This window comes from Pristiophorus japonicus, chromosome 5 (genome assembly GCF_044704955.1).
Source record: "Pristiophorus japonicus isolate sPriJap1 chromosome 5, sPriJap1.hap1, whole genome shotgun sequence".
Taxonomy (NCBI): domain Eukaryota; kingdom Metazoa; phylum Chordata; class Chondrichthyes; family Pristiophoridae; genus Pristiophorus; species Pristiophorus japonicus.
The window spans coordinates 251,332,331-251,359,489 of record NC_091981.1 but is presented as its reverse complement, the minus strand read 5'-3'; the positions used below and the strand labels follow the sequence as shown (position 1 = coordinate 251,359,489).

Below are 27,159 nucleotides of genomic sequence, written 5' to 3'. Positions count from 1 at the left end.
TCATCCCTACTAATATTTCCTCCTTTGGCTCAGTGTCAGTTTTTTTTTTTGCCTGATTGCACTCCTGTGATTCCCCTTGGGACCTTTTCCTATGTTAAAGGTGTTGTATGAATGCAAGTTGTTGTTGTTGTTGTTTTGATGCTTCCGAATTAAAGGAATTATTGTGCCTCATTTTGAATGTTGTTTCCTGTGTGTCTGCAGCACTCGCCTGCTTTGCTGGCACTTGTGCAAGCCACATCCAGGACAAAACACCGTTGCCTCATTGCAAAGGGTTGCCACAATCTGTCTGTACCGAATATAAAAGGAATTCTGTTCAGCTGCTACATTTGGTTTCCATACAGACATGTCAGTTATAACTAATTTAAAAGTGGCAGGAGGGAAGCTGAAATGAAGGCTGCCAGATTAAAGGAAATGAGTTGATTCTGTTGGCTATATCAAAGATTTTCTATAGAAGCACTGTTCATTGATTTTTCTGCAAGGAGTTATCAATTGGTCTGGCTACTAAATTATGTTTTATAAGTATTGATGGAGACACTAGAGAGATGGCTCCACTTTTCCATCCACTCAGTTATAATGATCAACATACCATGACCTTTCCTTCATGTATTTAATGACAAACTTAAAAAGTATATATTTAAATATGTAAGTTTTCTTGCACAAAGAATACTAATTACCGTTATATTATGAGTCAAGATTCTTCTGTGGGGAATCGAGCTAAAAGCAAATCATCTCTAAATCTTCAATACAAAAGATAGAGTAACAAAAGGACGAATCCGTGCCCACACAATGTGGTTTGAGCACACGGAAATTAATATACTTTTGATTTGACTTGTTTCCCAGGGAAATGTCATTACGAGCCTCTAATTTAACAATTGATTAGAAAAAGACCAATTTAAATATGCTTTTAGTACCACCCTATTTGTGCTGAAAATGATCCTGTCAATCTGTCAATTAGATGCTCAATAACTATTATAATATTGGGTGAATGTTGACTCTTAAAAGGTCTATGTGATTCTGGTTGTCTTTTGATTGACAAGTGTCGTCTGCATCTGACGGCAATGGATGAAGGCAGAGGCATATTGTGGATGAGTTTAAATGAGGAGCTGTGTTATTTATCATTTGAAAATTCTGCTTTCATGTCATCTGCATTAAGGCAACATTTAAGTTAATTGTTGAAAATAGGTTTAAAGAAAATTGTCACCTCTTAATTGCAATTAAAACTAATAAAATGAATCCTTGCTTTATGATTTAAATCTTGCAGTTTAATTTGCTTACTGCAAGGTTCTACAATATTCTAGTCGTTCTTGATAACACTGTAATTTATATTGACCCTTCACTGAAATAAATAGAAATAGAGCAGAAAAGATTACAGTTTGAAAGTTTGTTAAATACCTCATTTATATTAAACAGATAATACTTGCAACTAAAAAATATTTTTTGCCAGCATGTGACCTCCCCAGACATCTGTCTCATATGTTTGGAACGTGGTGCGATTTTTCTTACCCCCTCGAGTGCCTATGGCATTCGGCCAACTTCCAAATGTCAGGCGGAATTAGTCCAGTGTGTTGACTTCAAAGTCTTTGTCATGAAGGCTTATTTCAGTTTGCTCTTGGCCTAGCCTAGAAGCTGCAAGAGTAACTCCAGTATATCAGATACACTTAAGACATTTATTACGGAGACTACTTTATTACTGCTCTGTGATACAATTTATTTAAAGATTTTTTTCAATTAAAATGAATTATTTGTTTATTTTCCTCCAATTTTAAGTCATAAGTGTTTGGTTTAAGCAATTTGGATATTAAAATAATGTCAATATAATAAGAGATGTTTAAATAATTTATAATTTTTTTAAAAACTTGGGATAAATTAATGTCTTCTCTTCTGGGCAACAATCGTCATTCAGATTTCTAAATGGTGCAGATGGGCTCATCTTGACACTTTCCTGTGGAATAGCATAATTGGTGTTAACGAGAATTTGGAATGATGTATCTGTGGTATTTGATTTGGCTGCCGTTCTGATACTTCAAAAGATGCTGTTTTCTGAAACTTCTAAGCTCCGCCGTGACCTTTCATTCAATACAGTACCACTCCTGTTTTGATCATTTTGAACGTGAAAGGCTTCCACCAATCCCTCTCCCCACCCCCCGACCCCCACTCTGACCCAAGCAGCCTTTTCAATTTGTTTTAATGGTTTCATTTTCTGAAATTACTGCTTATTATCATATCCAGAATAAACTACAGTGCAAAATCGATTTCTGTATATAATAGATGATGAATAAAATTTTCTTTTTAACTGTTATTGAGATGATACTGTCGTCCTCAAAGGTTCAAAGCCTTGTTTAGCTACAAAGCACCTTAAATTATTTTCCGGAAAGAATAGCCTTTTTGCAGCAGACGGCCATGAAATCCGTGAATGAGCCTGTAATCATTTTACTGATTGCTGATAATTTTCATGCAGACCCTTTTTTGCAATTTTCTTCCTTTCTTTCATTGAAAGCAGTGACTTGTGCTGGGATACAGTGTTGCGGGTGACAGCCACCATCTTGTATTTCACCCAAATGGGCATTCTTCAAGCATGAATCTGCACCAGAATTGTCAGCAGCCTATTCATCTGTGGGCTGGGGACTATAAGAGCTGGGGCTGGGGAATATCAGAGCTGAACCTGTACTTGTCTTCACCTGATGATTCTCCCACTTCCCCACCTACGTTGCAACAGACATACACATACACTGACTTTCCAGCAGGGCTATTGGATAGTGAACAGCAGTTGGAGCTCTTCTATATCTCTGGTCATTTCTATCACCACTCAAAATTTGATCCCTGCAGTCAAATTTCTACCCTTCCCATAGCATTGCAATGGTCCTAACCAAGGTCATGAATTGCGATGCGATCATGCAGAGTCTGAAAGAGGTGGTAGAAAGGTAGAGCTGGGTGTCATCAGCTTGCATCTGGCAGCAGACCTCATGTCTACAGATGATGCTGCCAAGTGATAGCATGTAGATGAGGAAGAGGAGTGAGTCAAGGATTAATCCTGAACCATCTCTGCAACCTGTCACGTAGCTAATCACACCATCCTCCTCCAACAACAGCTTGGTGGGACTGCCTTTTCTTGGTTCTACTTTTACCAATCATCTGATCTCTTCCCACCAAATGCTGTCATTTCGGGTGTCCTTCAAGGATTAATCCTTGATTCACTCCTCTTCCTCATTTACATGCTATCACTTGGCAACATCATCTGTAGACATGGGGTCTGCTGCCAGATATAAGCTGATGACGCCCAGCTCTACCTTTCTACCACCTCTTTCAGACTCTGCACTACAACTAGTTATCTGGCATCCAGTCTTTGCTGAGCTGGAATTTGCTCCAACTACACATTTGGAAGACTGGAGCCATTGTCTTTGACCTTCCCCGCACAAACTATGTACACTCACTGCAGTCTCGGGCAGCACCACTGTTTATGGCCTTGAAGTCCTATTTGACCCTAACTCTTCACCATCACAAAGTCTGTCAATTTCCACCTCTGTAATATCATCTGCCTCAACCTCAGCCCATCTGCTGCTGAAATCTTCATCCATGCCTTCCTTACCTCCACACACAACTATTCCAATACTATACTGGTTAGCATCCTATGTAATCTGAAGCTCATGCAAAACATAGAAACATAGAAAATAGGTGCAGGAGTAGGCCATTTGTTCCTTCGAGCCTGCACCACCATTCAATGAGATCATAGCTGACCATTCCTTCAATACACCTTTCCTGCTTTCTCTCCATACCCCTTGATCCTCCTAGCCGTAAGGGCCATATCTAACTCCCTCTTGAATATATCCAATGAACTGGCATCAACAACTCTCTGCGGCAGGGAATTCCACAGATTAACAACTCTCTGAGTGAAGAAGTTTCTCCTCATCTCAGTCCTAAATGGCCTGCCCCTTATCCTAAGACTGTGTCCCCTGGTTCTGGACTTCCCCAACATCAGGAACATTCTTCCCGCATCGAACCTGTCCCGTCCCGTCAGAATCTTACATGTTTCTATGAGATCCCCTCTCATCCTTCTAAACTCCAGTGTATAAAGGCCCAGTTGATCCAGTCTCTCCTCATTTGTCAGTCCAGCCATCCCTGGAATCAGTCTGGTGAACCTTCGCTGCACTCCCTCAATAGCAAGAATGTCCTTCCTCAGATTAGGAGACCAAAACTGAACACACTATTCCAGGTGAGGCCTCACCAAGGCCCTGTACAACTGCAGTAAGACTTCCCTGCTCCTATACTCAAATCCCTTAGCTATGAAGGCCAACATACCATTTGCCGCCTTCACCGCCTGCTGTACCTGCATGCCAACTTTTAATGACTGATGAACCATGACACCCAGGTCCCGCTGCACCTCCCCTTTTCCTAATCTGCCGCCATTCAGATAATATTCTGCCTTCGTGTTTTTGCCCCCAAAGTGGATAACCTCACATTTATCCACATTATACTGCATTTGCCATGTATTTGCCCACTCGCCTAACCTGTCCAAGTCACCCTGCAGCCTCTTCGCATCCTCCTCACCGCTCACACCGCCACCCAGCTTAGTGTCATCTGCAAACTTGGAGGTATTACACTCAATTCCATCATCTAAGTCATTGATGTATATTGTAAAGAGCTGGGATCCCAGCACTGAGCCCTGCGGCACTCCACTAGTCACTGCCTGCCATTCTGAAAAGGACTCTGTTGTCCATTTCCTATTCTGTAACACGAGTCCCTCTCTAATCACCCTTGTCCTCACTAATCTGCATTGGCTCCCAATCCCCAAACGTCTTAAATTTAAAGTTCTCATCCTTGAATTCAAACCTCTCATTGTGTCACCCTTCCATATTTCTGTAACTTTCTTCAGCTGTACAATTCTATCCCCCACGCCCCCCTCCCCATTCATCATAGGCAGTCCCTCGTAAGACTTGTTTCCACTCTAGAAGTGAGTTCTCTGGTGACTGTACAGTCCAATACGGGAATTACAGTCTCTGTCACAGGTGGGACAGACAGTTGTTAAAGGAAAGGGTGGGTGGGGAGTCTGGTTTGCTGCACGCTCCTTCCGCTGCCTGCGCTTGTTTTCTGCATACTCTCGGCGATGAGACTCGAGGTGCTCAGCACCCTCCCGGATGCTCTTCCTCCACTTTGGGTGGTCTTTGGCCAGGGACTCCCAGGTGCCAGTGGGGATGTTGCACTTTATCAAGGAGGCTTTGAGGGTGTCCTTGAAACGTTTCCTCTGCCCACCTGGGGCTCGCTTGCCGTGTAGGACTTCCAAGTAGAGCGTTTGCTTTGGGAGTCTTGTATCAGGCATGCGGACGATGTGGCCCGCCTAACGGAGCTGGTCGAGCATGGTCAGTGCTTCGATACTGGGGATGTTGGCCTGATTGAGAACACTGACGTTGATACGTCTATCCTCTCAGTAGAATTGCAGGATCTTGCGGAGGCAGCGCTGGTGATATTTCTCCAGCGCTTTGAGATGTCTGCTGTATATGGTCCACATCTCTGAGCCATATAGGAGGGCGTATCACTACTGCCCTGTAGACCATAAGCTTGGTGCCAGATTTGAGGTCCTGGTCTTCAAACATTCTCTTCCTCACACTGGATGCAGTGTTGGACCTTGTCTGCGATGTCTGCTCTTGCTGATAGTAGGCTCCCGAGGTATGGAAAATGGTCCACATTGTCCAAAGCTGCGCCATGGATTTTGATACCCAGTGGGCAGTGCTGTGTGGCGAGGTCAGGTTGGTGGAGGACCTTTGTCTTACGGATGCTTAGTGTAAGGCCCATGCTTTCATACACCTCGGTGAAGATGTTGATGATGGCTTGGAGTTCAGCCTCTGTGCGCAGACGCAAGCGTACTGTAGTTTGATGACAGAGGATGTGATGACCTTGGATCTAGCCTGGAGGTGGCAAAGGTTGAAAAGATTCTCGTTGGTTCTGTAGTTTAGTTCCAATCCAGCAGGGAGCTTGTTGAGAGTGAGATGGAGCGTTGCAGCGAGGAAGATCGAGAAAGCGTTGGCGCAATGAAGCAGCCCTGCTTGACCCCAAAGTGGATTGGGTCTGTGGTGGATCCGATGGTCAGGATCACAGCTTGCATGTTGTCATGGAGCAGGCGGAGAATGATGACAAACTTTTGGGGGCAGCCGAAATGGAGGAGGACGCTCCATGGTCCCTCACGGTTGACAGTGTCAAAGGCCTTTGTGAGGTCAAAGAAGGCCATGTACAAGGGTTGGTGCTGATTCCTGCATTTCTCTTGTAGTTGTCGTGCAGTGGCGATCATTGTGCCCTTTAGTGGACGGAATCCACATTGTGACTCTGGGAGGAGCTCTTCAGCCACAGGGAGAAGACAGTTGAGGAGAATTCGTGCAATGACTTTCCCAGTGGCCGACAGCAGGGAGATTCCTCTGTAGTTGCCGCAGTCGGACTTGTCCCCTTTTTTAAAGATGGTCACGATTCCGGCATCTCTGAGATCTCCCGGCATGCTCTCCTCCCTCCAGATAAGAGAGATGAGGTCATGCACTTGTGTTAATAGTGCTTCTCCACCATACTTTAGTGCCTCAGCGGGGATTCCATCTGCTCCTGATGCCTTGTTGTTCTTGAGCTGACGAATGGCCTTTTCTACTTCGTGCAGAGCTGGGGTTTTGCTGAGATGGTGGCAGGTAGCATCCTGCAGGATGGAGTCGAGGACACTCATGTCAAAGGCAGAGTTTCGATTAAGGAGATCTTCGAAGTGCTCCTCCGAGCGGGCCTGACTGCCTCGGTGTCTTTGGCCAGCAGTGGGGTGGGGCCTTGGGTGCTTAAGCCGTAGGTGGACTTAACTGCAGTGAAGAATCCTCGCACGTCATGGCTGTTGGCCAGCTGCTCGATCTCCTGTGCTTTCTCCACCCACTATCTATTCTTTAGGTCGCGGGTTTTTTCAATCATCCTTCCTCTGACTCCAGTTTCATGTGCAGCCCCCCGCCCCCACCTTCCCTTGCCCCATCATTGGCAGTTATGCCTTCAGCAGCCTGTACCACGTTGTGGAATTCACTCCCTAAACTCCTTTGCCTCTCCAGCTCCCTCTCTTTCCTTGACCCCTCTTTGATCAAACCTTTGGCCTCCTCTCCCAATATCTCCATCTGTGAGTCGGTGTCGATTTTTGTTTTCCTTACTCCTCTGTAAGGAAAGTGCTAATCACATGTTGTTCTGTGTTCAAAGCACTATATAAGTACAAGTTGTGTTCTTCAATAAACGGCATAGTGAATAAGTGCAATGACTGGTGTCATATCGACCGGTGCAAGCCAGGATGATTCCAAATTCAATCTCTGGTCTGAGCTGAATTGTCTTATCTTAACTGGGGCGACATTTGGAGCCTGACAGTTGGTCTCTGTGCTTGGAGCCTAATTTGACCAGGCCTCATGTTCCTGATCATTATCGAGTGATCCTTGCTGGAAACATGCAGATGTGTTTATTGGCCTTGATTCATGCTCTCCGTGGTCAAATAGTCAGCATTTACTATCCGGGCTCACAAGTGAAGAACGGTCATTTAAGGAAAATACTGGAGGACTGCCGATGACCCTGGAATCAGGCATGAATGAGTCAGTAATGGGAAGAGAGAAAAAGTTTCCTTCACTTTATTAGATTTTCACTAAACTTAAGTATTGGCCTTATCTCATTAGACGTGCAATTTTTTATGGATATCTTGGGAATCAAACATGATGTCCGAAATACACCCAGATATTTGCATTTGTCAGCTCAGTAATATTCAGTAGGATTTACTGAATTTTTATAAACTGGAGACTACTTTATCAGAATCTGTGGTCCTTTCACAAATGGGTTAGCTGCTGCTTTTGGAGAACCCCAATTGTACATTTCTACTTTGTTTCTCCTGCTCTACAGGTAGATGGGAATTGAGCAGAATTCTGTAGTATTTATAAAATGTTACCTGGAAAGGGGGGTGGGAGGGGAAGTGAGCTATGAGAGCAGGAGAGTTACTGTCGTGGTGAATGCGGAATGGCTGCCAGTAACATGCAAGTGCAGCACTGATTGCTTCAACACACAATCAGAATATGTAATGAAGTTCAAACTACTTAATATATTTTGATGTAGAGAATGAAGACAGCTGTACTATTAAAAAGATATAATGTAGTTACTTGGTCTTCGAGGCATTAAGGGAGAACTGAGCAAATACTTGGCTCTTAAAAATAACTGGGTTTTGGGATTCATACCACTTGTGTGATAAATACAAATTCCTGATTGCAAAAATATTATTCCATTGTGTAAGGTTGGAATTAGAATTATTTCCAAAAAGCTCTCTGTTTAGTGGCCACCATATGTGAAATTCCCAAAGAGAGAATTTAGATTGACGTCCCTTAGCTGATAGTGATGCTACATACATCAAGCATACATCAAAGTGCTGTCACATCCATCTGCGAGTTGAGGCTTGTTTTTCCTGTTCATTTTCTGCACACATTGTGTTGCACACTCTTTGTTGTAAGCAACTATTCATGGGCACGGATGTGCTGCCAGTTTGTTATTGTTGTGACATTGTACACTTATGCCCAAGATTGTTAAGGTCTGGGAACAGCATTGGTTAATCTCTTCCTGTTCCGCTTCCCATATCCTCTTCAAATTCTCCAAGGAATAGTGTGATTGATTGCTTTGGTGCACATATAATCGAATGAGGTCCTCATTTTGTTTTACAAATGGGTCTTGTTACAGCTGGAGCATGACGGTGGGTACTTCTCATTGTGACCATCTTGAGCTATATCTTGAAGAGCAGCTCCACATGGGTGGTCCTTATTTTCAAGCAAGACAGGCCTCTACACCTCTGAACTTAAGAAAGTACTGAGTTCGCTTGAGTTTCTGCTTGGATAGAATCTTGACTTCCACATATGGGAAACCTATGCAATGCAATTGGTCAACAAACTAGTTAAACATTTTGCTTTGGGGCTCGGGAGTAGTGTTCTACTGAAAAACAAACTTTTTTTAAGCAACTCTAGATTTTGCAGTGTGGATGCTTTCTAATGTTTTGCACTCATCAAATTAAAAAATTGAACAATAGGATACTTTCCAATGTTTGCAGCCTTAAGTGCTGTCAATCGTCATCATCGACAGTCCCTCGAAATCGAGGAAGACTTGCTTCCGCTCTAAAAGTGAGTTCTCAGGTGACTGTACAGTCCAATACGGGAATTACAGTCTCTGTCACAGGTGGGACCGACAGTCGTTGAAGGAAAGGGTGGGGGGGGGGGAGTCTGGTTTTCCGCACGCTCCTTCCGCTGCCTGCGCTTGCTTTCTGCATGCTCTCGGTGACGAGACTCGAGGTGGTCAACGTCTTCCCGGATGCTCTTCCTCCACTTACCTGTCAGGTAGAGCACAGCCAAATACAGACTGAAGTTCTGCCACTAAAAATTCCTTTGCTCCAACCCCAGAGGAACCTCCTGCTGAACGAAATTTTAATTGCGGGTACTTCAAATTTTTCAAACAACATGCAGAAACATATCGGTTGTACCAGCAGCCTATCAGCGCAGAAGGTTAGTGCTTTTGAACACAGTCCCCATAGAGTAGTTTAATTTTGGCTCATACCTGCAATTCCTCAGAGGGGTAGCTCCAAATCTCACTCATGCTGTCAGAAAAAGAATTGAACGGAGGGATAGAAACCAACTTTCTTGCACTTCCACGTGGAGTTCACCAACAAATTCTCTTACCACTTCAGGTTTTCTTAGTTAATGTTGTAGCATCTAGAAGGTATAGAGATGTGAAAAATGCAATTATAGAATTTAAGGAAAGTGGAAACGTATTAGCTGTACTATTGGTTATACAGTTTCAAAGAATTTGCCTCTTAAACCTTTCTGTGTCCTCTCCTAACTCATCTTGTAACTCCTGCTCATTGTTCAGTTTCTCCCAACCTCTACTTTTGAGAAGTCATTTTGGACACTTTGCTATGTTAGGTCTAGATAAGTGCAAATTGCTGTAGTCCTCTGAGCAGCTACAGAAATGCATTGTATTTGGGCTTAACAGTGCATTTCCAATATGGAAAGTGACTACTCTTCAGAGATTTTTTTTAATGACTAAGTAAGTGCCCTTTATCTTTAATCTGTATGAATGGGATATACTCCCAAGGTAGTTGGAAAACATACACCTTACTCACTTAGGCAATAAGAATGCCATACTATTATATGAATGATCATTTTATTCAGAATTTGTATTGGGCTTTGAAAACATCCAAGTTTTGGTGCTTGAAACTACAACTATTGCCTTTGTCCGTCACATATTGGACAAATAGCACATATAGCTACTTTATAAGTTGCTTATTCTCGACTAGATTACGGGAAATGCAGGCCCTACCACAAAGTTACAGGGGACACATGTACTCCACTCAGACACATTCTCCATTACCAGACAATCAAAGATCAAATGCATTTTCTTAAGAAGTGCCTTGAATCAAATGCCCTTGCCTTGCACAGCACCTGTTTGGAAATCTTTGAATTATTCTATAATATCCACCCAAGTTATTAGTAATGTATTTGAAAAATATCAAAGCAATCTGTTGTTTTAAAACCTGCCCAATCCTTGATAATACTGTTGTTGCAGCCACAGATGCTCGCTAATGCCCACCATGATGGCAGAAAACTAATAGTAGGAAATTGTAAATGGTGATATACATGCACAGGGGAACATTGTGCCATCTGTGCAGGAACAGCAAAAATCACACTTTTGAAGGTGCAGAGGGATGTTATCCCTCTGAAAACAGATGTCATAATTTTCTGTAAAGGGACAGGTCCTCCTGAATCCAAAGCAATTTGAATCATTCAAATCACTGTCAGTTCATTTTAGAGAGATCTAGTTTGTTCCTTATCCTTGACAGTTACCCATTGTGTTTTTGTGAATTATATGCATTATAAATTGTATTTTTGTACGTTTTTGAGCACTGGGCTGTTGAGGTGAGGACTGTTAGTGTTGATAAATGAGGCACTTTGTATTTCAGGCACTGTGTGAAGGCATTGAGCATTTACAGGTCAGAGGCAGCCTAAAGCTACTTCGACTATGCCTTTACAATGTGCTTCAGCCCCAACCTCAGACGAGCACAAGTATGGCATTTTCCATTGACCACACCAACCATGCTGACACCAAATTGCCAACCTCACTCACTTAATGGCAGTTGTGTGCTGAGGGCCCACAGGGAAGTGAAGTGAGATTTGCCCAAACTCATTTCACAGAGGACCATTGCAGCCAGAAAACGAGAGAAGCTCTCATCCTGTTGATCTCTGCTGGATTTGAATCAGACTCGCAGATATGAACAGCTTGAGTCTAATCCACTGCACCCAATCCAATTGAGATAATGACAACTACAAATTGAATGGAGGGCCTCTTACTGGAAATAATGGCTTACTCCTACTTATAAAACTTGATTTTAAATCTAACAATATTGATATTCTGTTGTTTAGAGTTGCATGGATTAGTTTGATTGGCATGTATCAATCACTCAGAATTATTTAAATCCCAAAGCAAATGTCAGAACTAGTTAAATCAGCCTACTTTCTGTTTCAGTACAAAATCGAGACAAAATTTGACTAGCCTTAAATCCCGGGAAAACATAAATCAGCATTTGACGGCACATTCTCTCTCTTCCATTGCAACTGCAATTTTGTTGTTTCTGAAAACAAAAAAATCTCCAATATATTATGCATCTTACAACCTTTTGTGATTCCAATGATTTTTTGATTTAAAAAAAATACACGAACAACCGAAAGGGAGCTTTTAATTCCTATATTCTTCCAGGAGTGTTGAAAGCTGACAGGGCACCATGGGAGGTATTGTGCAAAGTGGCGTAGAAAGTTAGTCATTAAGCAGGACTGTCATAGCAAATTATTTTGAATCTAGGTGAGGAGTTCTAGTTCATTGAGTACCCAGACGGGTGCAGGCCTAGGGCAACTTATTGTATTCCCCCATGCTGCTAAATAGTCCTTCAATGTAGATTTTCTCTTTCTCCCCAGCTTGAGACACCTGGGAGTCCCCCTGGGCCTGAGTTGCCTATTGATGCTGTGATGGATGACAGAGAGCGAAGGATTTCACATTCACTTTACAGTGGAATCGAGGGACTGGATGAGTCACCCACCAGGAATATTGGGTTTAACAGACTGATGGGTGAGTCAAGACCTTGTTGACCTTTGGTTCTTTTTAAGATTTGTCAGAGGATAATTAGTATAGTTTGTTTCACTGATACAGGACCATTAAACCCATGTCTGCTTTTCTTTGTCTAGTATTCCAGACGGATTCCTGGGATGGGGGATTCACCTATGAGGAGAGATTGAGTAGAGTTTAGAAGAATGAGAAGTGATCTCATTGAAACATACACAATTCTTACAGGGCTTGGCAAGGGAGGATGTTTCCCCTGGCTTCGGGAATCTAGAACCAGGGCTCACTGTCTCAGAATAAGGGGTCGGCCATTTAAGACAGAGGCGTTGGTGAGACTGCACCGAGAATACTGCATACAGTTTTGGTCTCCTTATTTAAGAAGGGGGATATACCTGCATTGGGAGGCAGTTCAGAGAAGGTTCACTAGGTTGATTCCTGAGATGAAGGGGTTGTCTTATGAAGAAGGGTTGAGCAAGTTGGGTCTATACTCATTGGAGTTTAGAAAAATTAGAGGTGATCTTATTGAAACATATAAGATTCTGAGGGGGCTTGACAGGGTAGATGCAAAGAGGATGTGTCCCCCTCATGGGGGAATCTAAAACCAGGGGCATAGTTTCAGTATAAGGGGTCACCCATTTAAAATAAAGATGAGGAGGAATTTCTTTTCTGAGGGTCATGAACTTTGGAATTCTCTAGCCCAGAGAACTGAGAAGGCTGGGTCATTGAATATATTTAAGGTTGAAATAGACAGATTTTTGAATTACAGTGGAGTGAAGGGGAATGGGCAGGAAAGTGGAGTTGAGTCCATGATTGGATCAGCCATGATCTTATTGAATGACGGAGCAGGCTCAAAGGGGCCAAATGGCCTACTCCTGCTCCTATTTCTTATGTTCTTATGAGGAGAAATTTTTCACTGAGGGTGGTGAATCTTTGGAATTTTCTACCCCAGAGGGCTGTGGAGGCTCAGTCATTGAGTATATTCAAGAAGAGATCGATAGATTTTTGGGTATTAAGGGAATCGAGGGATATGGGGATAGTGCAGGAAAATAGAGTTGAGGTAGAAGATCAGTCATGATCTTATGAATGGCGGAGCAGGCTCGAGAGGCCGAATGTACTCCTCCTGCTCCTATTTCTTCTATGTTCCAATTATACTTTTTTCTGACATTGTTACAAAACATTGCAAAGTCAACGGAGAGTGAAAGTGAGAAAAAAAGCTCTCGATATACAGTGAGAATTAATTTTATTCAGATCGAGACTATACATTTCACTTGACTTACAGTCGTTAATGAGGTTATTAGCTCTTTCTGTGAGACAATGTGGAACTCTTAGAGAAGCACCTGGTTAATAAAGGTTCACCTGTTTGTATAGAAGTCCACATTATAGTCAACTCATTAGGATTAGGGAAATGATTTTTTTTAAATGAATGATTTTGGTGGCATGCAGAATTTTTGTCAAAAGGCCATTCATCCATCAAGCTTGGTATTGAATAGAGTATGTATGCTTTATTATTACAAAAGCAAAATATTGCAGATGCTGTAACCTGAAATAAAAGCAGAAAATGCTGGAAATCTCAATGGGTAAGGCAGCATCTGGGGAGAGAAAAACAGAGTTAACGTTTCAGGTCGATGACTCTTCATCAGAACTGGCGAATGTTCAAAAAAAGAACAGATTCCTAAGGAGCACTGAAAGGGGGAGGGGAAGAAAGAACAAAAGGGAAGGTCTGTGACAGGGTGGAAGGCAGGAGAGATTAGAGAGACAAAAGGGACGATGGGCTGAATTGAAATGGTAATGCCAGGAGTTAGAAAAAGGTTAGTCGAGATAGGGTGTGAATGGCAGAATAATGATCAGCTGCCATTGGAGTCAAAGAAAAAAAAAACATAAGATTGTGGGTGGGGGAAGGGAGCCAAATATGGGTAGAGGTTATCTGAAATTGTCGCAATTGATGTTGAGTCGAGAAGGCTATAAAGTGCCTAAACGAAAGATGAAGTGCTGTTCCTCGAGCTTGTGTTGAGCTTTATTGGAACAGTGCAGGAGGCCGAGGACGGAGATGTCGGAGTGGGAGTGGAGCGGGGAATTAAAGTGACAGGCGACCGGTTGCTCAGGGTCATGCTTACGGACTGAACAGAGGTGCTCGGCAAAGGGTTCACTCAATGATCTCCCCAATGTAGAGGAGACTACATTGTGAGCAGCGAATACAGTATACTAAATTGAAAGAAGAAAAAGTAAATCGCTGTTTCACCTGGAAGGAATATTTGGGGCCTGGTTAGTGGGAAGGGCAGGTGTTGCATCTTCTGCGCTTGCACGGGAAGGTGCCGTGGGAAGGGGAGGGGGTGCTGGGGGTGACTGCGGAATGGACCAGGGTGTCGCGGAGGGAGTGCTCTCTTCGGAATGCTGAGAGGGGAGGGGAGGGGAAGATGTGATTGGTCGTGGGATCACTCTGGAGGTGGCGGAAATAAGGACATAAGAAATAGGAACAGGAGTAGGCCATACGGCCCCTCGAGCCTGCTCCGCCATTCGATAAGATCATGGCTGATCTGATCATGGACTCAGCTCCACTTCCCCGCCCGCTTCCCATAACCCCTTATCGTTCAAGAAATTGTCTATTTTTGTCTTAAATTTATTCAATGTCCCAGCTTCCACAGCTCTCTGAGGCAGCGAATTCCAAAGATTTACAACCCTAATCTTACAATCCTCCTCATCTCTGTTTTAAATGGGTGGTGGCCCCTTATTCTAAGATCATGCGCTCTAATTCTAGTCTCCCCCATCAGTGGAAACATCCTCTCTCTATCCACCTTGTCAAGCTCCCTCATAATCTCATACGTTTCGATAAGATCACCTCTCATTCTTCTGAATTCCAATGAGTATAGGCCCAACCTACTCAACCATTCCTCATAAGTCAACCCCCTCATCCCCGGAATCAACCTAGTGAATCTTCTCTGAACTGCCTCCAAAGCAAGTATATCCTTTCGTAAATATGGAAACCAAAATTGCACACAGTAGTCCAGGTGTGGCCTCACCAATACCTTGTATAGCTATAGCAAGGCTTCCCTGCTTTTATACTCTATCCCTTTTGCAATAACCAATGCCAAGATACCATTGGTCTTCCTGATCACTTGCTGTACTTGCATACTAACATTTTATGTTTCATGCACAAGTGCCCTCCGGTCCCGCTGTACTGCGGCACTTTGCAATCTTTCTCCATTTAAATAATAACTTGCTCTTTGATTTTTTTCTGCCAAAGTGCATGACCTCACACTTTCCAACATTATACTCCATCTGCCAAGTTTTTGTCCACTCTGTGTCCTTTTGCAGAATTTTTATGTCCTCCTGATACATTGATTTTCCTCCCATCTTTGTAACGTCAGCAAACTTGGCTACGTCACACTCAGTCCCTTCTTCCAAGTCGTTAGTATTGTGTTCCTAACACAGATGAGACTGCTCACATGGAGGTTAAAGTAACAGTGACCTCAGTCTTTATTAAGACACTCCAGAGTGAGGAACAGGCCTTAGGGGCCGGCTTATATAGAGTGCTCCCAAGTGATGCTGGGATCCCTTGGGACTTCAGGGGATGCGCTCCCTGGTGGTGGAACATGGGAGTGCATGCTTTACAGATAAACAACATCACTCCCCCCCCCCCCCCCCCCCCGCAAAGTCAAAGTGAAAACTATTTACAAGGTGAAGCGGTCGGGAGCATTTCTTTCCCTGGTGGACCGCCTCGGTACAAATGTCTGTTCTGGTGTGTTGGCTGTGCCCTTGCTGGGCTGGCGTGTTGTTGGCCCCACAGGGCTGCTGGGTGAGCCTTGCCTTGCTGGGCGGTTGGGCGTGATGGGTTCGATTTCCTGGTCCGGGGTGGTGGTGTTGATCCTTTGGGTATGTGTTGTGGGCTCGAAGAAGGTGGTGTCTGCTGTGGGTTGTTCAGGGCAGTCTGTGAACCGCAGCCTCGTTTGGTCCAGGTGCTTTCTGCAAATTTGTTCATTGTCTAGTTTGACTACAAACACTCTACTCCCTTCTTTAGCTATCACCGTGCCCGCGATCCACTTGGGACCATGTCCATAGTTTAGCACATACACGGGATAATTCAGATCAATTTCCCGTGACACAGTGGCGTGACCATCGTTTGCATTTTGTTGCTGCCACCTGCTCTCTACCTGATCATGCAGGTTGGGGTAAACCAGCGAGAGCCTGGTTTTAAGTGTCCTTTTCATGAGTAGCTCAGCCGGGGGCACACCTGTGAGCAAGTGGGGTCTCGTGCAGTAGCTTAGCAGTACTCGGGACAGGCGGGTTTGGAGTAAGACTTCTGTGACTCATTTAAGGCTCTGTTTGATTGTTTGTACTGCCCACTCTGTCTGCCTATTGGAGGCTGGTTTAAACGGGGCCGAGGTGACATGTTTGATCCCATTGGGCGTCATGAATTCCTTAAATTTGGCACTGGTGAAACATGGCCCGTTGTCACTGACCAGTATGTCAGGCAGGCCGTGGGTGGCAAACATGGCCCTCAGGCTTTCAATGGTGGCGGTGGCGGTGCTTCCCGACATTATTTCACATTCAATCCATTTTGAAAAAGCATCCACCACCACCAGGAACATTTTACCGAGAAACGGGCCCGCATCGTCAGCATGGATCCTCGACCATGGTCTGGAGGGCCAGGACCACAAACTTAGTCGTGCCTCTCTGGGCGCGTTGATCAACTGCACGCACGCTGCATTGTCGTACACAGGACTCTAAGTCAGAGTCGATACTGGGCCACCACACGTGGGATCTGGCTATCGCTTTCATCATTACTATACCCGGGTGTGCGCTGTGGAGATCTGAGATGAATGTCTCTCTGCCCTTTTTGTGCAGCACTACGCGGTTACCCCACAACAGACAGTCTGCCTGGATGGACAGCTTGTCCTTTCGCCACTGGAACGGCTTGATTAGCTCTTGCATTTCAAAGGGGCTGCTGGCCTTACTCCCATGCAGTACAAAGTTTTTTACGAGGGACAGCAGAGGATCTTCACTGGTCCAAGTCCTAATCTGGTGGGCCGTGACAGATGATTTATCATTTTCAAATGCTTCCATGACCATCAACAAATGTGCGGGCTGCGCCACCATCAACAAGTTTGCAGGCTGCGATATTTCCACCCCTGTGGTGGGCAATGGTAGCCGACTGAGGGCATCCGCCCAGTTCTCAGTGCCTGGCCTGTGGCGGATGGTATAGTTATACGCTGATAGCGCGAGTGCCCACCTTTGTATGCAGGCTGAGGCATTAGTATTTATCCCCTTGTTTTCAGCGAACAGGGATATGAGGGGCTTGTGATTGGTTTCCAGCTCAAATTTGAGGCCAAGCAAGTATTGATGCATTTTCTTCACCCCAAACACACACGCAAATGCCTCTTTCTCAATCATGCTGTAGGCCCTCTCGGCTTTAGACAAGCTCCTGGAGACATAGGCGACAGGTTGAAACTTCCCCGCAATGTTAGCTTGTTGTAATACACACCCGACTTCATACGACGACGCGACACATACTAGCACAAGTCTTTGACACGGGTTATACAATACAAGCAGCTTGTTGGAGCATAAAATGTTTCTGGCTTTCTCAAAAGCAATTACTTGTTTTTTTTTCCCATACCCAGTTCTCACCTTTACGCAATAACACATGTAGGGGCTCTAAGAGGGTGCTTAACCCCAGTAGGAAGTTGCCAAAATAGTTGAGGAGTCCCAGGAACGACCGCAGCTCCGTGACGTTCTGTGGCCTGGGCGCATTCCTGATAGCCTCTGTCTTAGCGTCTGTGGGCCGAATGCCGTCCGCCGCGATCTTTCTCTCCAAAAACTCCACCTCTGTTGCCACGAAGACGCATTTCGACCTCTTCAGCCACAGCCCTACGCGATCCAGTCGCTGGAGGACCTCCTCCAGGTTTTGTAGGTGCTCAACGGTGTTCCGACCCATGACCAATATGTTATCCTAAAAAACCACCATGCATGGTACAGACGTAAGTAGGCTCTCCATGTTTCTCTGGAAGATCGCTGCAGCCGACCGAATTCCAAACGGGCATCTGTTGTAGATGAACAGTCCCATGTGTGTGTTGATGCAGGTCAGGCCCTTTGAAGACTCCTGCGTCATGTAGGCCGAAGTCAGGTTGAACTTGGTGAACATCTTGCCTCCTGCCAGCGTCACAAATAGGTCGTCTGCCTTAGGTAGCAGGTATTGGTCCTGTGGTGAGAAACGATTAATAGTTACTTTATAATCGCCGCAAATCCTGACCGTGCCATCACATTTGAGTACTGGAACAATCGGGCTGGCCCACTTGCTGAATTCCACTGGGGAGATGATGCACTCGCATTGCAGCCTGTCCAGCTCGATTTCCACTCTCTCCCTCATTATATGAGGTACTGCTCGCGCCTTGTGGTGAATGGATCCGCACCTTCGCCCCAGAAAAGTTTCCAATGCCTGGCTCAAATAGGGAAGGAAATTTGTTAAGAACCTGGGTACATGAGGCCTCATCGACATGTGATCGCGCTCTGATGTCATCCCAGTTCCAGTGGATTTTGCCCAGCCAGCTCCTTCCAAGCAGTGTGGGGCCATCGCCTGGGACAATCCAGAGTGGCAGTTCGTGCACCGTGCCCTCGTAGGTGACCTTGACCATGGGCGCTGCCCAGGACAGTGATAAGCTCTTTGGTATACGTTCTCAGTTTCGTATGGATGGGGCTCAGGGCTGGTCTGAGTGCCTTGTTTCACCACAGTCTCTCAAACATCTTTTTACTCATGATGGATTGCCTAGCACCAGTGTCCAGTTCCATGGCTATGGGTAAGCCATTCAATTTTACATTTAGCATTATAGGTGGACATTTCGTCGAAAATGTGTGCACCCCTTGTACTTCAGCATCTGCCTCCTCTCTCTGAGGCTCAAAATTGTTTTGATCCACCATGGACCGATCTTCCTCTGCCACGTGGTGGTTAGCAGGTTTTGTAGAGCTTGCGGCTCGTCTGCAAGCTCGTTGGAGGTGCCCCATTGTTCCACAGCTCTTGCAAACATACCCTTTGAAGCGGCATGAAGAGGCTGAATGGAAGGAGTGAATTGCCTTGCATTCATCCTTTGTAGCGGTCTCTGAGTCATCTGGGTCACCTGAGGCCTGCTGGCACTTGCAGACTTGTGGTTTCTTCCCTGTACATTTCTGCTTGCAAACACAGTTCCAGTTAATTTATGAACATTGCTAGCACTTGTGTGTTGAGAGATTTGTTTGGTGTTATCACTGGTGGACATAAACGTCTGTGCTATCGCAATGGCCATACTGAGGGTCGGTGTCTCTACAGTTAAAAGTTTTCGTAGGATGGTCTCGTGGCCAATGCCCAGTACAAAAAAGTCTCTCAGCATCTGCTCCAGGTAGCCATCAAACTCACATTGCCCTGCAAGTCGCCTTAGCTTGACGACGTAGATCGCCACTTCCTGACCTTCAGATCGCTGGCACATGTAGAACCGATACCTTGCCATCAACACGCTTTCCCTGGAGTTAAGATGCTCCCGAACCAGTGTAATAAGCTCCTCATACGACTTATCTGTGGGTTTCACCGAAGCCAGAAGATTCTTCATGAGGTTGTAGGTCGGTGCCCCGCAGACTGTGAGGAGGACTGCTCTCCTTTTTGCAGCGCTTCCTTCTCCGTCCAGCTCGTTGGCTACAAAGTACTGGTCTAGCCGTTCGACATAGGCTTCCCAGTCCTCACCCTCTGAGAACTTCTCCAGGATGCCCACAGTTTGCTGCATCTTTGCATTGGATTCGTATATTCGTCGCCAGTTATTGTGTTCCTAACACAGATGAGGCTGCACACAGGGAGGTTAAAGTAACAGTGACCTCAGCCTTTATTAAGACACTCCAGAGTTGAGGAACAGGCATTCGGGGCCGGCTTATATACAGTGCTCCCAAGGGATGCTGGGATCCCTTGGGACTTCAAAGAATGCGCTCCCTGGTGGCGGATACACAACAGTTAGTGTAGATTGTAAATAGTTGGGTTCGCAGCACTGATCCCTGCAGCACCCCACTAGTTCCTGGTTGCCAACCAGAGAATGAACCATTTATGCCGACTCTCTGTTTTCTGTTTGTTAGCCAATCTTCTATCCATGCTAATATATTACCCTCAACCCCATGAACTTTTATCTTGTGCAGTCACCTTTTATATGGCACTTTATCGAATGCCTTCTGGAAGTCCAAATACACCACATCCACTGGTTCCCCTTTATCCACCCTGTTCGTTACATCCTCAAAGAACTCCAGACGATTTGTCAAAGATGATTTCCCTTTCATAAATCCATGCTGACTCTGCTTGATTGAATTATGGTTTTCCAAATGTCCTGCTACTGCTTCTTTAATAATGGACTCCAACATTTTCCCAACCACAGATGTTCGGCTAACTGGTCTATATTTTCCTGCTTTTTGTCTGCCTCCTTTTTTAAATAGGGGCGTTGCATTTGCAGTTTTCCAATCTGCTGGGACCTCCCCAGAATCCAGGGAATTTTGATAAATTACAACCAATGCATCCACAATCCCTGCCGCTACTTCTCTTAAGGTGGCGGAGGATGATCAGTTGAATGTGGAGGCTGGTGGGGTGAAAGGTGAGGACAAGGGAAACCCTATCGAGGTTCTGAGAGGGAGGGGTAGGGATGAGAGCAGAGGTGCGGGAAATAGAACAAACACGGTCAAGGGCCATGTTAACCACGGCGGAGGGGAATCCTCAGTTCAGGAAAAAGGAAGACATGTCAGAGGCAGTAGTGTGAAAGGTGGTGTCGTCAGAGCAGATGCGACGGAGACGGAGAGACTGGGAGAATGGAATGGAGTCCTTGCAGGATGCGGGGTGGGAGGAAGTGTAGTCAGGTAGCTGTCTGAGTCAGTGGGCTTATAATGGATGCTGGTCGAAAGCCGATCCCCAGAAATGGAGACAGAGAAGTCGAGGAAGGGAAGGGAAGAGTTGGAGATGGACCAAGTGAAGGTGAGGGAAGGGTGCAAATTGGATGCAAAGTGAATGAAATTTTCACGGTCGGGGCGAGAGCAGGAAATGGCATTACTACACACATCAATGTACCGGAAAAAAAGGTGAAGGAATGGACCCAAGCAGGGCTGGAACAAAGAATGTTCCATATCTCCCACGAAAGGGCGGGCATAGCTAGGACCCATGCGGGTTTTCATAGCAACACCTTTAATTTAGAGAAAGTGAGTGGAGTTAAAGGAGAAGTTGTTCAATGTGAGAACCAGTTCAGCCAGGCGGAGGAGGAGGGTGGTAGATGGGGACTGGTTGGACCTCTGCTCGAGGAAGAAGCAGAGTGCCCTCAGGCCATCGTGGTGCGAGATGGAAGTGTAGAGGGATTGGACGTCCATGGTGAAAAGGAGACTGTTGGGGCCGGGAAACTGGAAACTGTTAAAGTGAATAGGGTGTTGGAGAAATTGCGGATGTAGGTGGGATGCGAGTGGACAAGGGGAGAAAAATTAGAGTCGAGATAGGAAGAAATAAGTTCTGTGGGCAAAAGCAGGCTGAAACAATGGGTCTACCGGGTCCAGTCCTGTTTGTGTATCTTGGGAAGGAGTAGAAGCGGGCTGTGCGGGGTTGGGGAACTATGAGGTTGGTGGCTGTGGAGGGAAGATCTCCAGAGGAGATGGGGTCAGTGACGGTCTGGAAAATTATGGCTTGATGTTCAGTAGTGGGGGCATGGTCCAGGGGGAGGTAGGAGGAGGTGGCGGAGAATAAAAAATGCTTTATTATTTGTTGGATTGCCTCATCTACCAAACCGCTGTCCATGGACAGTGTAAAAATGATTACCATTCTTTTGTTTAAATCTCATTTTCAACATAATTATAACACAGTTTACAGAACTGTAGTGGTGTGGGGGGAGCCCATATGATTGCATGTCTTGTGTGAGGAACAATGGAATTCCTCTTTCAGTATGTGAACGTGGAAGTAACATATAACCCAGTTTCCAAAGGTTTCTCTCGCATGCCATAAATGTGATGTTCCACTGTTGATTATTGTCTGTTTTTACAAATAAAATCTATAAATATCCAAAGCTGTGGATCTTATGATCAAGAGATTGTGGTGTTTATGATGTTTTCAGATGATGTGGCTGGAAATTCTATGTTTTATGTGAATGGGTGGAATTCTTTTACTACAAGAAAAAATAATACAGATGAAAGTCATAAAAAATTATACTTTGACATGGGAATGGAATTTTTTTCTCTCTCCCCATCTCCAGCAGTAGGGCCTGGACAACTTTCCCTTGGAATTCTAAATAAAAATAATCTTGCGGATTAGTATCTTGTACAGATGCGGTTTCTATGATCATGAATCCATTCTTTGTATTTTGAACCTGGCTACTGATTTTTGGCAAGCTAATTGATTGGATGGACTGTCACAGCCAAATTCAGTCCTTTCTTCAGCAGACGTCTACTGCTGCACTTCTAATGACAGGTTACTGGATAGCGAACAGCAATTGCAACTAAGACTGATTTTTATTTAATTCCACCCTGATCCCAACCAGTTAACATGGGTTAATTCAGCTTGGGTCGGGGATTGAAGTTTTCAGATTTAAGAACACAAGAGAATCAGAAATAGGACCAGGAGTAGGCCATTTGGCCCCTTGAGCCTGCTCTGCCATTGAATAAGATCATGCTGATCTGATCTTGGCCTCAACTCCACTTTCCTGCCTGTTCCCCATAACCCTTGACTCCTGAATTTATGTGGCTCAGTAATGCAACATGATACACGCAACATGGAGTGATTGGGTTAGTGGCTCTACTAAAAGAAAAAGAAAGGCCTGCATTTAGATAGTGCCTTTCACAACCTCGGGATGTCACAAAGCGCTTTATTGCCAATGAAGTATAATCACTGTTGTAGAAAACGGGGCAGCCAATTTGTACACAGCAAGGTTCCACAAACAGCAATGAACTAAATGATCATCTGTTTTTTAGTGACATTGGTTGAGGGATAAATATTGGCCAGGACACTGTGGATAACTCCCCTGCACTTCATCCAACAGTGCCATGGGTACTTTTACTTATACCCGAGAGGGCAGGCATCTGAAAGTACTGCACTGGAGTGTCAGCCGAGATCTTGTGCTCAAGTCTCTGCATTTTAACTTTTTTAAAAAATTTGTTCATGGCATTTGTGCAAGGCCAGCATTTATTGCCCATCCATAATTGCCCTTGAGAAGGTGGTGGTGAGCCACCTTCTTGAACCGCTGCAGTCCATGTGATGAAGATACTCCCACAGTGCTGTATGGAAGGAAGTTCCAGAATTTTGACCCATCACCGATGAAGGAACGGCGATATATTTCCAAGTCAGGATGGTATATAACTTGGGGGGCGGGGTGGGGGGGGGGAACTTGGAGATGGCGGTGTTCCTATGCGCCTGCTACCCTTGTCCTTCTAGTTGGTAGAGGTCACGGATTTGGGAGAAGCTGCCAAAGAAACCTTGGCGAGTTGCTGCAGTGCATCTAGTAGGTTGTACGCATTGCTGCCATGGTATGCCGGTGGTGGAGGGTGAATGTTTATGGTGTAGTGTGAGGTGCCAATCAAGCAGGTTACTTTCTCCTGGATGGTGTTGAGCTTTGAGTGTTGTTGGAGCTGCACTGAACCAGGCAAGTGGAAAGTATTCCATCACACACCTGACTTGCGCCTTGTAGGCTGGAAAGGCTTTGGGGAGTCAGGAGGTGAGACACTCGCTGCAGAGTACCCAGCCTCTGACCTGCTCTTGTAGCCACAGTATTTATGTGGCTGGTCCAATGAAGTTTCTGGTCAATGGTGACCCCCAGGATGTTGATGGTGGGGGATTTGGCGATGGTAATGCCGTTGAGTGACAAGGGACGGTGGTTAGACTCTCGCTTGTTGGAGATAGTCATTGCCTGGCACTTGTGTGGCATGAATGTTACTTGCCGCTTATCAGCCCAACTCTTAAATTTCTGACTCAGAGATGAGAGTGGTATCCACTGAGCCACGGTTGACATGCATACTAGTCCTCATCTATTACCATTAAGGGGTACAACGGACATGATCTTCACCGTGCGACAACTACAAGAGAAATGCCGGGAACAGCACCTTGTACATGACCTTCTTTGACCTCACAAAGGCCTTTGACACTGTTAACCGTGAGGGACTATGGAGCATCCTCCTCTGTTTCAGCTGCCCCCAAAAGTTTGGCACCATCCTCCACCTGCTCCACAACAACATGCAAGCCGTGATCCTGACCATTTGATCTACCACTGACCCAATCCACGTCCGGACCGGGGTCAAGCTGGGCTGCGGCATCGCCCCAACCCTCTTCTCAATCATCCTCACTGCAATTCTCCATCTCACTCTTAACAAGCTCCCCGCTGGAGTGGAACTGAACTATAGAACCAGTGGGAGTCTTTTCAACCTTTGTCGCCTCCAGGCTAGATCCAAAGTCATTCCATCCTCTGCAACCGAACTACTGTACACGGACAACGTTTGCGTCTGCGCACATTCAGAGGCCAAACTCCAAGCCATTGTCAACACCTTCACCGAGGCGTACGAAAGCATGGGCCTTACGCTAAACATCCGTCAGACAAAGGTCCTCCACCAAGCTGACCCCGCCACACAGAGCTACCCCCCTGGTCATCATAATCCACGACGAGGCCTGGACAAAGTGGATCATTTTCCATACCTCGGGAGTCTACTATCAGCAAGGGCAGACATCGATGACCAGGTCCAACACCACCTCCAGTGTGCCAGAGTAGCCTTCGGTCGCCTGAGGAAGAGAGTGTTTGAAGACCAGGACCTCAAATCTGGCACCAAGTTTATGGTCTACAGGGCAGAAGTGATACCTGCCCTCCTAAATGGCTCAGAGACATGGACTATATACAGCAGACACCTCAAAGTGCTGGAGAACGATCACCAGCGCTGCCTCCGCAAAATCCTGCAATTCCACTGGGAGGATAGAAGCACCAACGTCAGTGTGCTCGCTCAGGCCAACATCCCCAGCATTGAAGCACTGACCACACTCGATCTGTTGGGCGGGCCACATCATCCGCTTAGATAGCAGACTCTCTAAGCAAGTGCTCTCCTTGAAACTCCTACATGGCAAGCGAGCCCTAGGTGGGCAAAGGAAACGCTTCAAGGACACCCTCAAAGCCTCCTTGACAAAGTGCAACATCCTCACCGGCACCTGGGAATCCCTGACCCAAGACCGCCCAAAGTGGAGGAAGAGCATCTGGGAGGGCGTCAAGTACCTCGAGTCTCGTCGCTGAGAGCATGCAGAAACCAAGCGCAGACAGCGGCAAACCAGGTCCCCCACCCACTCTTTTCTTCAACGACTGTCTGTCCCACCTGTGACAGAGACTGTAATTCCCACATTGGATTGTGCAGCCACCTGAGAACTCACTTTTGGAGTAGAAGCAAGACTCCAGGATGGTATGTTGCCTCCCTGGTGCAAGGGTCAAGGATGTCTCGGAGCGGGTGCAGGACATTCTAAAAAGGGAGGGAGAACAGCCAGTTGTCGTGGTGCACGTTGGTACCAATGACATAGGTAAAAAAAGGGATGAGTTCCTACGAAATGAATTTAAGGAGCTAGGAGCTAAATTAAAAAGTAGGACCTCAAAAGTAGTAATCTCGGGATTGCTACCAGTGCCACGTGCTAGTCAGAGTAGGAATCGCAGGATAGCTCAGATGAATACGTGGCTTGAGCAATGGTGCAGCAGGGAGGGATTCAAATTCCTGGGGCATTGGAACCGGTTCTGGGGGAGGTGGGACCAGTACAATCCGGTCGGTCTGCACCTGGGCAGAATCGGAACCAATATCCTCGGGGGAGTGTTTGCTAGTGCTGTTGGGGAGGAGTTAAACTAATATGGCAGGGGTATGGGAACCAATGCAGGGAGATAGAGGGAAACAAAAAGGAGGCAAAAACAAAAGACAGAAAGGAGATGAGGAAAAGTGGAGGGCAGAGAAACCCAATGCAAAGAACAAAAAGGGCCACTGTACAGCAAAATTCTAAAAGGACAGAGGGTGTTAAAAAAAACAAGCCTAAAGGCTTTGTGTCTTAATGCAAGGAGTATCCGCAATAAGGTGGATGAATTAACTGTGCAAATAGATGTTAACAAATATGATGTGATTGGGATTACGGAGACGTGGCTCCAGGATGATCAGGGCTGGGAACTCAACATCCAGGGGTATTCAACATTCAGGAAGGATAGAATAAAAGGAAAAGGAGGTGGGGTAGCATTGCTGGTTAAGGAGGAGATTAAGGCAATAGTTAGGAAGGACATTAGCTTGGATGATGTGGAATCTATATGGGTAGAGCTGCAGAACACCAAAGGGCAAAAAACATTAGTGGGAGTTGTGTACAGACCTCCAAACAGTAGTAGTGATGTTGGGGAGGGCATCAAACATGAAATTAGGGGTGCGTGCAATAAAGGTGCAGCAGTTATAATGGGTGACTTTAATATGCACATAGATTGGGCTAACCAAACTGGAAGCAATACGGTGGAGGAGGATTTCCTGGAGTGCATAAGGGATGGTTTTTTAGACCAATATGTCGAAGAACCAACTAGGGGGGAGGCCATCTTAGACTGGGTGTTATGTAATGAGAGAGGATTAATTAGCAATCTCGTTGTGCGAGGCCCCTTGGGGAAGAGTGACCATAATATGGTGGAATTCTGCATTGGGATGGAGAATGAAACAGTTAATTCAGAGACCATGGTCCAGAACTTAAAGAAGGCTAACTTTGAAGGTATGAGGCGTGAATTGGCTGGGATGGATTGGCGAATGATACTTAAGGGGTTGACTGTGGATGGGCAATGGCAGACATTTAGAGACCGCATGGATGAACTACAACAATTGTACATTCCTGTCTGGCATAAAAATAAAAAAGGGAAGGTGGCTCAACCGTGGCTATCAAGGGAAATCAGGGATAGTATTAAAGCCAAAGAAGTGGCATACAAATTGGCCAGAAATAGCAGCGAACCTGGGGACTGGGAGAAATTTAGAACTCGGCAGAGGAGGACAAAGGGTTTGATTAGGGCAAGGAAAATGGAGTATGAGAAGAAGCTTGCAGGGAACATTAAGACG

General features: G+C 45.5%; 1 protein-coding gene across 7 annotated transcripts in view; it reads left to right on the top strand.

Moving 5' to 3' along the window:
* LOC139264671 (partitioning defective 3 homolog) overlaps positions 1-27,159 on the top strand; it is a 984,694-nt gene that overhangs the window by 685,650 nt on the left and 271,885 nt on the right. For all 7 annotated transcript variants that reach the window (XM_070881547.1, XM_070881545.1, XM_070881551.1 and 4 more), the window contains exon 15: positions 11,976-12,126. In XM_070881547.1, coding sequence (XP_070737648.1) covers positions 11,976-12,126 — 151 coding nt within the window. The remainder of the gene's footprint in view (positions 1-11,975; positions 12,127-27,159) is intronic.